The sequence below is a fragment of the Pseudophryne corroboree genome, chromosome 1 (assembly GCF_028390025.1).
Source record: "Pseudophryne corroboree isolate aPseCor3 chromosome 1, aPseCor3.hap2, whole genome shotgun sequence".
Classification (NCBI taxonomy): Eukaryota; Metazoa; Chordata; class Amphibia; order Anura; family Myobatrachidae; genus Pseudophryne; species Pseudophryne corroboree.
This window is the reverse complement of record NC_086444.1, coordinates 827,385,938-827,403,718: the sequence shown is the minus strand read 5'-3', so window position 1 is coordinate 827,403,718 and position 17,781 is coordinate 827,385,938. Positions and strand designations below refer to the sequence as shown.

Below are 17,781 nucleotides of genomic sequence, written 5' to 3'. Positions count from 1 at the left end.
TCTGATGCTGGAACCAATGATGCTGTCTGTGACATCCTGACAATACTGAATAACTACAGCAAGCTGGTTCAGCAAGACGTGCGTGGACATTCAATTATTATTTGGTTTGCCACAATAATTATAATACTGGCTGCTATGTCGGGTTGAATCAACCACAAGTTATTTTCCATACATGTAGTTTCTGGTTTATTTATTCATATTATTTAGTTTCTCACCACTGTTCTTGCCAACTGATGCAGTGATGTCAGTATTTTGTACCAGAATTGTTATTATTTAAAATTATAGATGCCATAAATAAAATAAAATTTGGTTTTATGCACCTATTATTGTTAAATATGTCAAATATACAGCAACTTCACCTCTCTTGATATTCTTTTAGACAAGAGTCTCTATCTTCCAATTCCCTTTTCAAAACCTCAAGTTGATCATTAGCCTATAACATGCAAACAGAATATACATTAGTTTTGTTGTCCATTTTCAGTAAAAAAAATATATATTCAGTTTCTAATTATTTGATTAAAACTTACCTAAATAATACAATTCACACATAATACACAAACCTAAGCTGTTGATGCCACCATTAGCTATTTGTACAGTATATTGAAAACTAGTACTGATGAAAAAAACGAGTTTTATGGTAAGAACTTACCTTTGTTAAAACTCTTTCTGCGAGGTACACTGGGCTCCACAAGGATTGGACAATGGGGGTGTAGAGCAGGATTTTGATCCGAGGCACCAACAGGCTCAAAGCTTTGACTGGTCCCAGAATGCACAGCGCTGCCTTCTTTATCACCCCGCCTCCCAGCACAGGAGCTCAGTTTTTAGTTAACCAGCCCAATGCAGTAGCAGGAAAAGAGACAACAACGGTTGGTAGCCACATACACCACACTCTCACGACAGGAGAAGTGTCAGCGGCTAATGACATACCAACCCAAATAAGCTAAGTGCGTCAGGGTGGGCGCCTTGTGGAGCCCAGTGTACCTCGCAGAAAGAGTTTTAACAAAGGTAAGTTCTTACCATAAAACTCGTTTTCTGCTGCGGTGTACACTGGGCTCCACAAGGATTGGACAATGGGGATGTCCTAAAGCAGTTCCTTATGGGAGGGGACGCACTGTAGCGGGCACAAGAACCCGGCCTCCAAAGGAAGCATCCTGGGAAGCGGCAGTATCGAAGGCATAGAACCTTATGAACGTGTTCCCTGAGAGCCACGTAGCCGCCTTGCACAATTGATCAAGGGTTACACCACGTTGGGCTACCCAAGAAGGTCCAACAGACCGAGTAGAATGGGCCGTAATGTGAGCAGGAGCTGACAGACCAGTCCTCACATAAGCATGTGCAATCACCATTCTAATCCATCTGGCCAGGGTCTGCTTGTGAGCAGGCCAACCACGTTTGTGAAATCCAAACAAAACAAAGAGAGAATCAGATTTTCGAATAGAAGCAGTTCTCTTCACATAGATACGGAGAGCCCGTACCACATCCAAAGACCGCTCTTTGGGAGACAAATCAGGAGAGACAAAGGCCGGAACCACAATCTCCTGATTAAGGTGGAACGAAGAAACCACCTTCGGTAAATATCCGGGACGAGGCCTAAGAACCGCCCAGTCACGGTGAAAAATCAGATATGGGGAACTACAAGACAAGGTACCCAGATCCGACACTCTTCTAGCAGAGGCAATAGCCAGCAAGAACACCACCTTAAGGGAAAGCCACTTAAGGTCAGCTGAACCAAGAGGTTCAAATGGAGGCTCCTGCAATGCCTCCAAAACCACCGACAAGTCCCAAGGAGCCACAGGCGGGACATAGGGAGGTTGGATACGCAACACACCCTGAGTGAAAGTATGAACATCAGGTAAAGTCACAATTTTTCTCTGAAACCACACCGACAAGGCAGAAATATGAACCTTGAGGGAGGCCAGACGCAGGCCTAAATCTAGGCCTTGCTGCAGAAAAGCCAAAAGTTTGGCTGTACTAAACTTGGAAGCGTCATAATTGTTAGATGCGCACCAAAGTAGGAATGCCAGATCCTATGATAAATCCGAGCAGAAGCCGGTTTCCGGGCTCGCAACATAGTTTTAATGACCTCTTCAGAAAAACCCTTAGCCCTCAAGACGGAAGCTTCAAGAGCCACGCCGTCAAAGATAGCCGGGCTAGGTCCTGGTAGACACAGAGGCCCTGAACGAGGAGGTCTGGACGTTGTGGAAGTAGAAGTGGACAGTCCGACGATAGGCCTTGCAGGTCTGAGAACCAGTGCCATCTGGGCCACGCCGGAGCTATGAGAAGCAGATTTCCTTTTTCTTGCTTGAACTTCCGAATTACCCTGGGCAGGAGTGACACCGGAGGGAACACGTACGGCAGCCGAAACCTCCACGGCACCGCCAGCGCATCCACGAATGCTGCTTGAGGATCCCTTGTCCTTGCTCCGAAGACCGGAACCTTGTGATTGTGTCGAGACGCCATCAGATCTACATCTGGAAGACCCCACTTTTCCACTAGGAGTTGAAACACTTCTGGATGGAGGACCCACTCACCGGCATGTACGTCCTGACGACTGAGTAAGTCCACTTCCCAATTCAGGACTCCTGGAATGAATATTGCCGATATGGCCGGTAAATGGCGTTCCGCCCAATGTAGAATCCGTGAGACTTCCTTCATTGCCAAATGGCTTTGAGTGCCGCCTTGATGATTTATGTAAGCCACCGTAGTGGCGTTGTCCGACTGTACTTGAACAGGACGGTTCTGAATTAAATGCTGGGCCAGGTTCAACGCACTGAAGACCGCCCGCAATTCCAGAATGTTGATCGAGAGGAGAGATTCCTCCTTGGTCCACCGACCCTGAAGGGAGTGCTGCTCCAGCACCGCGCCCCAACCTCTTAGACTGGCATCTGTCGTCAACAGGACCCAGTTGAATATCCAGAAGGGACGACCCCTGCACAATTGTTTGTCCCGGAGCCACCAAAGCAGCGACAGACGGACCTCCGGAGTCAATAAGATCATTTGAGATCTGATCCGGTGAGGCAGGCCGTCCCACTTGGCTAGAATCAGCCTCTGGACGGGGCGAGAATGGAATTGAGCATACTCCACCATGTCGAATGCTGATACCATGAGGCCCAGCACCTGCATTGCCGAATGTATCGGCACTTGCGGACGAGAAAGGAAGAAACTAATTCTGTCCTGAAGCTTCAGGACTTTCTCCTGAGACAAGAACAACCTCTGGTTGTGAGTGTCCAACAGTGCTCCCAGGTGCACCATGCTCTGAGCAGGGACCAGGGAGGATTTCTTCCAGTTGACGAGACACCCGTGAGCTTGTAGAAACCGGACCGTCATATCCAGATGACGCAGGAGAAGATCTGGGGAATTTGCCAGGATTAACAAGTCGTCCAGATACGGCAGTATCATGACCCCTTGACGGCGGAGTACCACCGTCATCACCGCCATAACTTTGGTGAAGACTCGCGGAGCCGTTGTTAAACTAAAAGGTAATGCCCGAAACTGGTAATGGATGTTGCCAATAGCAAACCTCAGGTATTGTTGATGTGACACTGCTATAGGAATATGCAGGTAAGCATCTTGTATGTCCAGGGAGACCATGTAGTCCCCACGTTCCAAGGCCAGAACTATAGAGCAAAGGGTTTCCATATGGAACTTGGAAATCTTCACAAATCTGTTCAAGGCCTTGAGGTTGAGAATGGCCCGGGAGGACCCATACGGTTTCGGGACTAGAAACAGCGGAGAATAGTACCCCCGGCCCCTCTGAGCAAGAGGCACTTGTACTATGACTCCTGTATCCAGGAGGGTCTGTACCACCGAGTGTAGAGTTTTTGCCTTTCTCTGGTCCAAAGGGACGTCTGTCTGGCAAAATCGATGAGGGGGGTCGGTTTTTGAAGGCTATGGCGTAACCTCGAGTGACGACTTCCCGTACCCAGGCATCTGAAGTGGTCTTCAACCATTCCTGGGTATACCCTAGAAACCGGCTCCCCACCCTGTGGCCCCCCAGGGGGAGGCCCGCCCCGTCATGCGGCAGGCTTATCGGTCTTGGCAGCTGGCTGATGGGCAGCCCAGGCTCTTTTGGGCTTCGGCTTACCAGGTTTGGAAGTGCGGGCCTGCTTATGGTATGCCTGACCTTTTGCTTTACCTGAAGGACGAAAGGGGCGAAAGGACGTACCTTTAGCCTTCGACACAGAAGGAGCGGTATTAGGCAGACAGGCAGTTTTGGCAGTAGCCAAGTCAGCCACTATCTTATTTAAGTCCTCCCCAAACAGAATATCTCCCTTGAAAGGGAGTACCTTCAGGGTTTTTCTAGAGTCCAGATCCACAGACCAGGATCTCAGCCACAATATCCGGCAAGCCAGGACTGACGTAGTAGAGGCCTTGGCTGCCAGGATACCGGAATCAGAAGCCGCCTCTTTAATATATCGAGAAACTGTGACAATATATGACAAGCATTGTCTAGCATGGTCAGGGGAAATTTCAGCTAGGGCCCATGCTTCAATAGCCTCTGCAGCCCATGTAGCTGCAATAGTGGGCCTTTGTGCAGCACCCGTGAGGGTTTAAATCGCTTTCAGACAACCCTCCACATGTTTATCCGTAGGCTCTTTTAGAGACGTGACGGTAGTGACAGGTAGAGCTGAAGAAAACCACCATCCTAGCCACATGTGAGTCCACTGGAGGAGGCGTTTCCCAATTCTTAGACAGCTCTGGCGCGAGGGGATAGCGAGCCAGCATCTTCTTTTGAGGCACAAACTTCGTACCCGAGTTTTCCCAGGGTTCCTGACGTATATCCACTAGGTGTTTAGAGTGAGGTAAAACTTGTTTAACCACCTTGTGACGCTTGAACCTATCTGGTTTCTTAGGAGGGATGGATGGCTCGGGATCATCCGTAATCTGCAGAATTAACTTAATAGCCTCTAAAAGATCAGGAACATCCACATATGAACTACCCTCCCCATCAGCCGTATCGGAGTCAGAACCTGTGGGGTCAGTATATGTACCGTCTTCATCAGACGAGGTGTCAGTGACAGCAGTGGATTGTGAGGAGACAAGCGCTCGCTTAGAGGACCTCTTGGACTTAGGCGAGCGTTGGTCAGACTTTTTAGTAGTCAAGGACTGGTTCAACTTCTTTAATTGAGCAGATAAATTGTCCGCCCATGGCGGGTTAGCTGCAGGGACCACATATGTTTGTACCGGCATTGGGGGTCCCATAGGGGGTGTTAGTTTATGAACTAGCGTATGCAGAAGTGTGGAAAAAGCGGCCCACGGTGGGTCAGTATATGCCCCCGTTGCCACCGTCCCACTGGGAGGCAAGGAGCCCCCAGAACCAGAGCCACAGCTGCTATATTCTCCTCATGTGTCTGTGGCTTCAGCAACACCAGCAGTGTGTTCCGCCCCAGAACCGTTACCCTCAGAAGCAGACATGATATAACTTGCAGTATGAGGTAACACAGTACAATTATCAGCAGCACTATACCTCTAAACCCAAACCCCTGCACAGTGTAGTCAACACCAGCAGAGATAAAGTAGAGATATGGTGACTAAATCACAGAGAAAAATACGTAATACAGTATATCTTTGTGAAAATTATATATTAGATAACACCTGACGCACCAAGCCCCCTCAGGTTATGGAATATAGGGATAGCAAGTTGAGTGAAAGACACGAAATGGACACCACTCAGCTATAAATGCACACACAGAAAGTCACAGTTTGTACAATGCAGAGGTTATTACTGACAATAATACTGCACTGGACTAGCTTATATTGCTAGTCAATAGATATAACACTACACAGTAAGAACTGGATGTATATCACAGGGTAATTGTACTATAAAACCCTGACTAAATGCACTCTTTCTTAACTATCACTGTCTAAAAAGGCAGGTAGAATACTTAAGTGTCATGTAAATGCACAGCGCTGACAACCAGGCGGCTTTACATAGGAGGATTTGCCCAAGCAGTCCCAGGAACAGCGAGCTGAGGAATAATGGCGCCGCAGACACTGACAGGGAGTGAGGAAAAGACAGAAATGCAGCTCCAGGGCGGGAACACTTGCTGGAAATGGCGCGCTGGGGGAGGGGCTTCAGGTCTAAGCCTTATCCCCTCTGCTGGCAAAACCACCGGGTACTGTGGGCGATATAAAAACCGGTTTAGAGAGAAAACCTGACCTGCGCCCATGCCCTGGTGATCTAGTGGGATCGCCTGTACAGCCACAGTGTCCACCGCCAGCGTGCGCGGCCCGCCTCCCACTGACTGCGCCGGATCGCGATAAAGACCGGGTCCCGCAAGCGGGACCCACTTACCACCTCCCGAAGCGCGGCCACGCGATCCTGAAGAGCCCCAGCCGTGTTTGTCTAACGTGAAGAAAACCGGAGCCTCCGCTGTAGGTACCCGGCAACCAGGGCTCGGGAGTGTACAGCGCCGCTGGGGAGAGCTGGAGCTGCAGCAGTGAATGTCACAAGACATTTACCACCGCTGCTGCCCTTGAAGTCTTCACTTTTTACTTCATAAAAAGCTTTTCTTAGGGCTGCTTGGAGCAGCCCCTCTTTTCAGCGCCTGCTTACTGTAGCACCAACTTACAAAACTGAGCTCCTGTGCTGGGAGGCGGGGTGATATAGGAGGCGGCGCTGTGCATTCTGGGAACAGTCAAAGCTTTGAGCCTGTTGGTGCCTCGGATCAAGATCCTACTCTACACCCCCATTGTCCAATCCTTGTGGAGCCCAGTGTACCTCGCAGCAGAAACTGCAAGCAAAATATTTAGTGGGAGATGTATTAAGCAGTGATAAAAGTGGAGAAGTGAGTCAGTGGAGAAGTAGCCTATGGCAACCAATCAGCATTGACGTAACATTTATAATTTGCATACTATTAAAGTATACAGAGCAGCTGATTGGTTGCCATGGGCAACTTCTCCACTGGCTCACTTCTCCTCTTTTATCACTGCTTAGTACATGTCCCCATAAATCTTTACTTCTAGTTAATACCATTTGTTGCTCAATGTGATGAAACAAGGGCATGAAACTCTCCTATTCCTCTGGTACCTTGCTTTACCCAGGGACCTAGATATATCCCCAAGTAAATGTTGCTCCATCTTCCACATGAAGCAAAATAAGGGTTGCCCAAACTGGGCTACACAGCCTATGAAGTCTATGGAGTAAATCTACTAAGGTGGGAGTTTTTTAGAACTGGTGATGTTGCTCATAGCAACTAATCAGATTCTACTTAACATTTATCTAGCTGCTTCTAGAAGATAATAGACAGAATCTGATTGCTTGCCGCAGGCAACATCACCAGTTCTAAAAACCTCCCACCTTAGTAAATTTACCCCTATATGTTTGCCCACCCCACCCTCTGCAGTGCTACATGGTCTTGACAAGGTTCAAATGTGCTCCTTTTTTTAAGCTTTAGTCAAACTCCACATTAGCCTACGGGGAAGCTGTATAAAACGTTTGAGCGAGATAAAGTGGAGAAGATGAATTTAAGAATGAATCAGTTTCTATCATTTACCTAGCACAGTCTAACATTGCTATAGACAACTTCACTTTATCTCTTTCAAAGGTTTGATACAGCTCTCCTTTTTGTCGATCACCCCTACACTCTCCCAAGGGGGAGATGTATCAAACCTTAGAGAGAGATAAAGTGGAGAAGGTGCCCATAGCAATCAATCAGCTCTGAATTGTTATTTTATAGACTGTGCTATATAGATGATAGCTAGAAGGCGCTAATTGGTTGCTATAGTCACCGTCTCCACTTTATCTCTCTGTAAAGTTTGATAAATCTTTCCCTATGTGTAAATTTGTGTTCTGCATATAAAATGAATTGGGGTTTTTTATTGCTTTTCACAAAGAAAAACGCTTACTGAGTGGATTTCTCGTTTGTGAAAGGACAACTCATCGGCTAGCTCCTGAAATATTCTTGCCACCATTGTCCCAAGGTTGTCAAGAGCAATGTTGTCTTGTACGTTCTTCTCAGACTCTTCATGGTAAGTCACGATAGCTCTTTGGATATCCTGGAGTACCTGATCATGTTCCTTTAACATCTCTTTTAAAATCTCAGTGTAAATATGTGCCTGTTTCAGCCTCTCCTCCTGCATCACATTGGTGGCCTCTAGCTCCTGTACTCTGACCTGTAGTTTTAGATTTGTGTCTTCTTGGTCTTTTGATAACCTTAATCTGCAATAAACAGTACACCAATATTAAAATAAATCACATATACAGTAAAAACATTTCTATAGGGACGATTTACATTTTTCTTTTAATTACTGAGCAACACTGGGACACAGGCTTATCACTTGTATGCAACAATCTAACCCTAATTTGTTGAGTCACATGATCACGTTCCAGAACTCAGCATATGGGGTGTATTCAATAGATGTCAGATCCTTTCCGAAGGAAAGGATCCGACATCTCAGTATTCCATGAGCAGCTTTTTATAAAGTCGGATTGACATTGTCGGAAACGGGGCTAAAACCTGTCGGATTTGGTCGCGTTTCTGTCAAAACATGTGGATCCACGGCTATTCCACCAATCCACATGTTTTCCGACAAGTCGGCATTCCAGACTTGTCGGAAAAAAAGGGAGGATTGAATAGGTCGGAACACCTTCCGACCTAAAAACGTCGGAAACTGACGTCTTTCCGACAAGACGGCATTTTCCGACTGCAATTAAATACACCCCTATGTACAGCATCGCACAATCTCCGAGTTCACTCTAATCTTGCACATGATAAAATGGTGTCTTTTCACCTCAAGTGGATCAGCTGTCTGATGCTGTAACTGGAATGTCAACCTTCTCATCCCTTACACAGACAACAATCATCTGTATTTGTGAAGAGACCACACTGTTAAGAATCTAATATATAGTACTTAGAACTTGCACATTCCTCCTTCCTAAATCTTACTGCCTGAATCTTATTACATGTGTGGGGAGCAGAGCAGACGTGTGTTTAAAGTTTGTTTGCACTGTCAGAGGTTCACAAACTCCGCCATTACAGTCCATGTTTTAAGTATATCCATGCTTGAGCACAGGTGACTTAATTAGAACCTCAGTCAATTTGATGGAACCATCTGGGCTCAGTCATGGAAATATTGAAAACCTGGACTGTGATGGCGGATTTCGGCAAACTCTGCACTAGGTCATTTCATTTAAAGAATTACATTTTGTTTATTAAAGTGTTTGATGAACACGTTAGGCGAACTCTAAACTGCTACTGTGCAAATGTGATCCAATGGCATCCCTGTGGTGGGGAAATCCAGTTATGGGACTATGTTTGGGTCTGAGAAACAAATGAATGGATTTTTGGATACTTCCATGTAGTTAAGTACACACCTCTTGACATTCAGCATATCAAACATCTCTGTCATGATCAGGATATGAGCAACGTGTGAGTAGATCGTCTCATGACAAAAATCAATAAAATCCTTGAAGAGAACTGCAGTGGGAGCTGCAAACTTATGTCAAAGTCAGAAAAATATCTCTATGCACACTACCATATTTGCACCTCACACAGGTCCGTGCTGCGCATGCGTACGCTCTCCCGTACGTGCGCATACTCACAGTCGCGGGCATCCGCAGGCGCACGGTATGCGTATTTACGGTAGAGTTTATGTGATCGTAGCGTGCGACTCAATCGTTACATATTTTCACTATATAATGTATTTTATAGATCATGGTCCCTTTGATAGATTCTGAAAGTTTGGTTAATATAGAATGTTCGTGAACAGAGAAATCCCTCTTTGTTTGATACGAAGGGTCAGACAGGAGTAATACAGTGGTGTTTAGTACCCATCGGAAGAGTATTTAATTAGCAATATTCCGGCGTTGGTTTGAAGCGGATTAATCGCTCGTGCGAATAGTTATGGACATAAGAAGTTTATGTCCATTTACTATTATTTGTTCTTATTTAGTCATGCGGCGGGAAACCCAGTATCCCACCCACCTGAACAGTTGGAAGCAGTCACAGCCCACCTGTATGAATCAACCTATGACCTTTTGTTATAATGCGAAGCCGAATTCCTGTGTCCAATGAACAATGAGATTGTAGGGACCATTGAATTGTATTGTGTGTGGGGCATAAATAGACAGGCCGATCACATCCAGCTCTCACTCTCTTCAACGGTTATCATTGCTGAAAATCGGGAGCTGGATGTCCAGAGGCGCATGCGATCGTTTCCTTTGTGCGTAAGTTTTTCTCCGCAACTATATTGATCTTCTTGTTATTGTGGGCCAATTTCTCTCTCTCTCTCTCTTCTCCTCTTTCTCTCTTATTTTCCCTTAAATAGTAATTGTATTATATTTCCTGTGTAGTTATCTGGTTAGGTAGTCTATGTTATATTGTAGTGTATGATTTGTATTTGTATTAATTCTTTTGCAAGTATATCATTCATAATATATATATATTAGGCGTTGGACCCTAAGCCCAGGTATCGGTGTATTTCTTATAGTGTTAAGTATTCTCAGAGCGTCGGTGACGCTAGAACAGCTTTAAAGGTAATAAGGTTATACTGTGTTGCATTTACACTCTATCATTACACTAAGGTTTTACTGCACAATACACTGTTTATGGTTTAGATACAAAGGTTTAACATTGTGAGCGTCAGCGCCGCTGGTGATCTCCTCGTGGTCCCGAGCGTCCGCTACGCTATAGCGAATCATTAAGTTAGTCAGCAGCCAATAGCGTGCCTGCCTGTGATCTCTTGGCCGTGAGCGAACGTGACGCTTGAGCGTCTCGACTACGGCTAAGCGATTGTTACGCAACGTGCGTACCCTTACGGTACTTCATACGTAGATAGCGTACAGTGTTCTTAGACCTCATAAAGGGTATTATATAAGATAAATATTTAGCTTTATCAATTGGGGGCTCGCCCATCCTTCACATATCTGCACTAGGTAATTTCAGCAGACATTATCCAGCAGCAAAGGGCGGGAGATCATATTCCTCGTAGTGCTGTTTGGATAAGCGTCTGCTTCTCTTAGTAAAGGGTGCTGAAGGAATCCGGGAACCGGAGGTAAGAACAACACGCTAGTCTCTTTTAAAACTGTTTATTTTTCTGTCTTGCGTACACACGCACACATATCTGCATTTCTTTTCATTCGTGTATTTTCATATATCACTCTCCTGTTTGCCAGTTTTATAGTTGATAAACGTGCTAAGAGAGATTTGGCGCTATTTCATAGTTTAAGAGTAAAAAGGTAATATAGTTAAAGTATAGACAAACACAGCTGTGCCTGAGAGACAAGGCGAAGTCAGTGTGGTGCGCGGTAGATGATAAAGGATCATCTACATTGATAAACGTATAAATTGTGTTACGGTGGATCTTTGCTTTGCGTACACGTGTCTCTAACAAAGGACTGAGACTTGCGTACGCAACCCAAGGGCCGACGCACGCAGCGTATATTACGCAACGGAGCGTACGGGTACGCCCACGTAACTCAAATCACAAGTGTTAATTTTTTTTTCAACGCGATAAATAGCACAACGCGGTAAATAACGCAAGGCGATAAATCGCGCAAATCTATTTTAACATTCGAAATTTAAATTAACAGATCCTTCTCCTAATTGGTAACACATCTGGTCTAAAGAAAATTTCTGCGCAGAAATAGAAATAGAAACAAAAGTGTATATGTGGTGAGTGAGTGTTTGTTTTTTTTACAATTTTTGAGGTTGAACCACAAGAAAAGTCGAGTTCTCGTGAGGTACATGCGTGTAAGTGACGTACATGGTGGCTAGGGAGGCATCCCTGGTTAAAACATACAATTTGAGCATTAGAGTGTAGCAGACCAGGAGGTCATACTGTAACAGACCAGGAGGTCATAGCAGACCAGCAGGTTCAGGTACAGCAGACAAGGAAGTCCGCTATACAGTCCACAGGCACAACACCAAGAAAGGGTTGGTGCAACACCCATATAGGCCATACAAGCTCTGGCTGAAGGAATTCGCAGCCGTAATTTTCGATTCCACTGGTCGCTCCGTACATAAGATTAGTTGCTTATGTGCTGAACGATTGTACCGCACGTAATTGTGTACATTAGTAAACCTGACCGGTACTATTTGTGTACGAAGGTCATAAACGCTATTTGTACATTCTAACGTGATTTGTGTAATTTTTTTTATTTTAAGGGAGGTTCGCTGCTCACTCAGGAACTATCCAACAACCAATAGTTACTGGAAAGAGTAAGTGTTCTTCGGATAACCCTCGCAGGTTCCAGTAAATAGAGGTTCAGGTCGCAGGGGCCCTGGGTCGAGTACGCCAGCACTATATCAGTGTGATCAGGTCGTATTGGTCGGCGTGGGCGAGTGAGTGGGGTACTCGGTAAACCGCCACCGTCAGCCTATTTTGAACATTTTGGTTTGCGTAAGGGTTGGCTGAATAAAGCAACACCTTCGAACTATGGGGGCCACTTGTTCAGGTAGGGGGCGATCAACCTCGGTTCGGGTTGATTCAGTGAACCGACCAGTCGGGTCGGCAAGGTACGTAATGTGTGAGAAATACGGAAGTCACACAGAAGCTTTATGTGATGAATGGGAGAGAATGACGGTACATGACGGGGAGAAATTCCCAAAAGTAGGTAGCTTCAGCCTAGAAGTGTTACAAAATTTAAGGAGGAGGATATGTCTCATTAAATCAGCAAAGAGACGAATCAAACATTACGATTATTTGCAGTTGTGGCAACAGGAGGGTGACATACAGAGAGGATTGGCTCAGGCGGCGGGATCTGGCTCTATCAGGAAACTGATCGCCACGGCCCCACCGCCACCATATATATCGGTAGAAAAATTGGTTGCGGAGAATGACGCACTAAGGTGTAACACACAAACACTTAGCAACTGTGTAAATGTTAAAGATAATGTTAACCAATTAACCAATGCAAGTATTAACCCGTGCAAGTTGTACCCTGTTTTGAACTTTCCTCAGGAGTGTGATCAAGAGGACGAATCGGCAACAATTTCAGCGCTCTCTCTAGCAGCCACCATAGCAGAGACCACAGTAGGCACAGCTCCACCCCCGAGATTAGTAACGAAAGCCCCTAGCGGAGGGATAGGTGAGGTCGTATCAACGGGTAAGTACGGCACCATACACTATGCTGAAACTATCTCACCACAGCCTGTAGAATCTACACAGAATGAGGTTGTTAGAGTTAATCCTGTTAAGGTAATAGTAGTTCCAAATGGGAAAACAGACACTTCAGGAGTCACTCCTGTTAGGAACATTGCCATGTACAGCCCATTTTCCCGAATGGAATTAAGGACCATAGTGTCTGAATTCCCTGACCCTAGAAAAGACTTAGTTGCCAGCCAAAAATACATCAGAGACCTAGGTAACACTGTAGAGCCCAACAATAAAGACTGGCAGATATTGCTGAGAGCATGTTTACCCTCCAATGTCGACGCAGCTCAATTTTTAGCTGACTGTGGATTAGATCAGGATGTACCTCTTACAGAAGTGTACAACAAAGACAATGTAAAAAGAATAAGTTTACAGTTAAAGGAGTATTTCCCAGCCGTAGTTAAATGGAACAAAATATTCTCCATTAAACAGAAGGAGTCAGAAACAGCTGCAGAGTATTTTCATAGAGCATTATCAGAAATGGCAAAATACACAGGCATAGAGGACATTAAAACAAACATAAACCATCGAGAAGTAGCAGTATCGGTACTGATGGATGGTTTAAAAGAGTCATTGAAGACTAGGGTACAGACCACACAACCATGTTGGCGAGGTCTGTCTGTGGCTACTTTGAGAGAGGCTGCTATTGATCACGATAGGAACATCACCAGACACAGGGAACAACAAGGTGATAAATTAATGGCAGTAAGTATACAGGCCCTGACCACAAGGCAGCCTTTGTTTATATCACCAAACCCTGTGGGTAAGTCAAATGTGGTTACTTGTTATTCTTGTCATAAACAGGGACACATGGCACGAGATTGTAGAGTGAAGAATTCACGAAACTCATACCAACCCCCTAGACAACGACACGACACACGACATTGGGATCAGGGTCCGCAGAAACGGAGTTATGAGCCACATACAGGGGAAACAAAAAGATATCCCCCGAACAGAGACTGGCAAGCCTCTGGTAGCTCCCAATTAACTCCATCACAAGTAGTTGCTGCCAGCGGGATTCAGGGAGGTCACCATACCCAATAGGGGTGTGGCCATACCTGTAATCTGCAGCCAGTAAAATTGATTGCAAGCCTTGGAAGTGAACCAGAAATTGCAATCAATGTAGCTGGTAAATCATTAAACTTTCTTGTAGACACAGGGGCGGCCAAATCAGTGATAAATTCGACAGTGGGCATGAGAACCACTGGTAAGACAATTCCAGCCATAGGGGTAACGGGAGTAGTCCAGCACTACCCTGTTAGCAAACCAGCCGAGATTACAGTAGGGCCTTTACATACCAAGCATTCCTTTTTGCTGGCTGCATCGGCACCGACTAATCTCCTGGGAAGAGACTTACTGTGTAAAATGGGGTGCGTCATTTATTGTACTCCTGAAGGTGTATTCTTGGACATACCTGAGAATCACGCTCAAGAAGTACGAGACATGTTAGACTCCCCGTCAAAATTAATGTCACATACCATTATGACAAATAGGACTCCCTCCCAAGTAGAAGAAATGACATCTCAGATACCAGAGTCACTTTGGACTAAAGATGGACAGGACACTGGATTAATGGCAAACGTAGCTCCGGTAGTTGTACAAGTAAAAGATGGTAGGATAACTCAAAAATCCCACAGTACCCTCTGAAGCCAGAGGTGGAGTTAGGAGTGTATCCCGTAATAGAGCGCTTGCTACAACAGGGCATTCTGGTAAGAACGTCCAGCACTGCCAACAGTCCCATCTTCCCTGTTAAAAAGAGTGGGGGGAGGGGTTACCGGCTAGTGCAAGATCTAAGGGGGATTAACAAAATAGTTGAGAGTCAGTTCCCCGTAGTGCCAAATCCAGCTGTCATCCTAATGCAAATCCCTCCCACTGCGAAATTTTTCACTGTTATTGACCTCTGCTCCGCTTTCTTTTCGGTACCTCTGCACCCTGACAGTCAATATTTGTTTGCATTCACATACAGAGGAGTCCAATACACATGGACTCGATTACCACAAGGATTCATAGATAGCCCAAGTATATTTTCCCAGGCTTTGCATGATTGTTTACAGTCTTTCCAACCAGTGAGTGGATCAGTATTAATACAGTACGTGGATGATCTACTACTGTGTTCTGATTCATTGGAAGCATCCCTGAAGGATACGAAACAGCTCCTGTTTCATCTTTCAGACACAGGACACAAGGTTTCCAAAGACAAGTTGCAATTATGCCAAACTAAGGTAAAATATTTGGGACACTGTCTAACACAAGGACTGAGACACCTGACCGCTGATAGAATTCAAGCAATTAGAGACATGACTCTGCCACAAACCCAGCAACAGATCAGAACATTTTTAGGAATGTGTGGGCATTGCCGTAACTGGATCCCAGGGTTTTCCATTCTAGCGTTACCCTTGCAGGAGATGGTCTCCTCAAACAAACCTGATCGGATTTCGCATACAGACGAGTCTGAGACAGCATTTGAGAGACTTAAACAGTGCCTAACGCAGGCACCAGCATTGGGTATGCCAGACTATGGGAAACCCTTTGAACTATACGGAACAGAAAGTGCTGGTTGCGCGGCAGGCGTACTAACCCAAAAGCACGGTGATGCCAGCAGGCCGGTAGCATATTACAGCGCTCAGCTAGATACGGTAGCGCGATCCCTCCCCACATGCTTGCGAAGCGTTGCTGCGATAGCATTGCTAGTAACGAAAAGCGAAGACGTCGTGCTAGGTCACAACCTCACAATTCATACACCACATGCAGTGTCAGCCTTGTTAAATTCTGCCCAAACCAGACACGTCTCATCAGCGCGGTTTACAAGATGGGAATTGGCACTAATGGCCCCCGTAAACATCACCATAAGGAGATGCAGTGCATTAAATCCTGCAACATATCTCCCAGGTGTGCCTGGACAGGCACAAAGGGTGGAGGATGAGAGTGGTGGGGAAGGAGAATTTAATACAAAGGAAGACACACATGATTGTATGGAATATTTGACCCAAAATTTTACCGCAAGGCCTGACATCAGTGACAACCCACTGGAAGATGTAGAACTTACGTTCTACACGGACGGTAGTTGTCATAGACAGTCAGACTCGGGAGACTTGTGTACTGGATACGCAGTCGTAGATGACCAAGGCACCATAGAAGCGGAACCGCTAGGCCCACCTCACTCAGCCCAGGTTGCTGAACTGGTCGCCCTAACCAGAGCATGTGAATTGGCTAAGGGCAAATCAGCCAATATCTACACCGATTCTAGATACGCATTCGGGGTAGTCCATGATTTCGGAGCCCTATGGCGCCTCAGAAATTTCATGACGGCAGCTGGTACACCGGTAGCGCATGCAGCTCATATAAAAAGGCTTCTAACAGCGATACAGGAACCCGACAGAGTGGCTGTTATCAAATGTAAAGCACACACATATAGCCAAGACCCAGTATCACTTGGTAACAGCCGAGCAGACGAAGCTGCTAAATTAGCAGCTGCTACCCCCAGACAGACAGACACCACACAACTGATGGTATTTAATACCATCAACACACAGAAGTTGTGTGAGATGCAAAATTTGTGTTCCACACAGGAAAAGGCAGTCTGGAAGGCAAAAGGATATGGCCAGGAGTCCTCAGGACTCTGGACGGATGGACACGGTAAACCAGTGGCCCCCAGAGCATACCTTCCATGTTTAGCTGAGGCAGCTCACGGGCTGACTCATCTGGGCAAGGAAGGGATGTGCAAGTTGGTAAAAGCATATTGGTGTGCCCCAGGATTTTCATCTCATGCGAGTAAAAGGGCAATGTCATGCCTTACCTGTCTGAGAAAGAACATCGGAAAGGCAATACCTACAGAACCATCTCATATCCCACCTGCCGGCGGCCCTTTCCAGGTAATACAGATTGACTTTATTCAATTACCCCCTTGTCGAAATTTGAAATATGTACTTGTTTGTATAGATGTTTTCTCAAATTGGGTCGAAGCATTTCCGGCGGCCACAAATACCGCTATGTTTACTGCTAAGAAAATTGTGCAGGAATTTGTATGTAGATATGGAATCCCTAGAATTATCGAAAGTGATAGGGGTACCCATTTTACAGGTGATGTCTTTCAAGGAATGTGTAAATTGATGGGAATTGATAGCAAGCTGCACACTCCATACCCTCCACAGGCGAGTGCGAAAGTGGAAAGAGTGAACAGCACTATTAAAAATAAACTGAGTAAAGTGATGGCAGAGACAGGATTGACATGGCCAGAAGCTTTACCCATTGTACTGTACAGCATCAGAACCACTCCCAGGTCCCCTCTTAATCTGTCTCCCTTTGAAATCTTGTTTGGTCGACAACTGCATGTTATGATTAACCCTCAGGATGATTTGAAGTGTAACAATGAAGTGACTGTAAAATACTTGATTAACATGAGTAAACAGTTAAGGAATCAAAATAATAATCTGAAGTTAGTGATTCCTGATTTACCAGATAGTAATTGTCATGACATTGAACCTGGGAATTATGTAATGATACGGAATTTTCTACGCTCAGGTTGCCTTATTGACAGATGGGAAGGACCATACCAGGTCTTATTGACTAGCACTACAGCATTGAAGGTTGCTGAGAGAGAGACTTGGGTTCATTCGTCCCACTGTAAAAAGGTTGCTGATCCAGAGAGGCCCCGTGATAAGGAACAGACGGTAGAGGTTGTATCAC

At 45.6% G+C, this 17,781-nt stretch overlaps 1 protein-coding gene across 7 annotated transcripts in view; it reads right to left on the bottom strand.

Annotated features, from left to right (window-relative positions):
- Positions 1-17,781, bottom strand: part of CCDC158 (coiled-coil domain containing 158) — a 282,324-nt gene that overhangs the window by 145,875 nt on the left and 118,668 nt on the right. For all 7 annotated transcript variants that reach the window (XM_063919702.1, XM_063919686.1, XM_063919681.1 and 4 more), the window contains exons 6-7: positions 7,849-8,161; positions 360-433 (exon numbers count right to left, since the gene is read on the bottom strand). In XM_063919702.1, the coding sequence (XP_063775772.1) occupies positions 360-433; positions 7,849-8,161 (387 nt within the window). The remainder of the gene's footprint in view (positions 1-359; positions 434-7,848; positions 8,162-17,781) is intronic.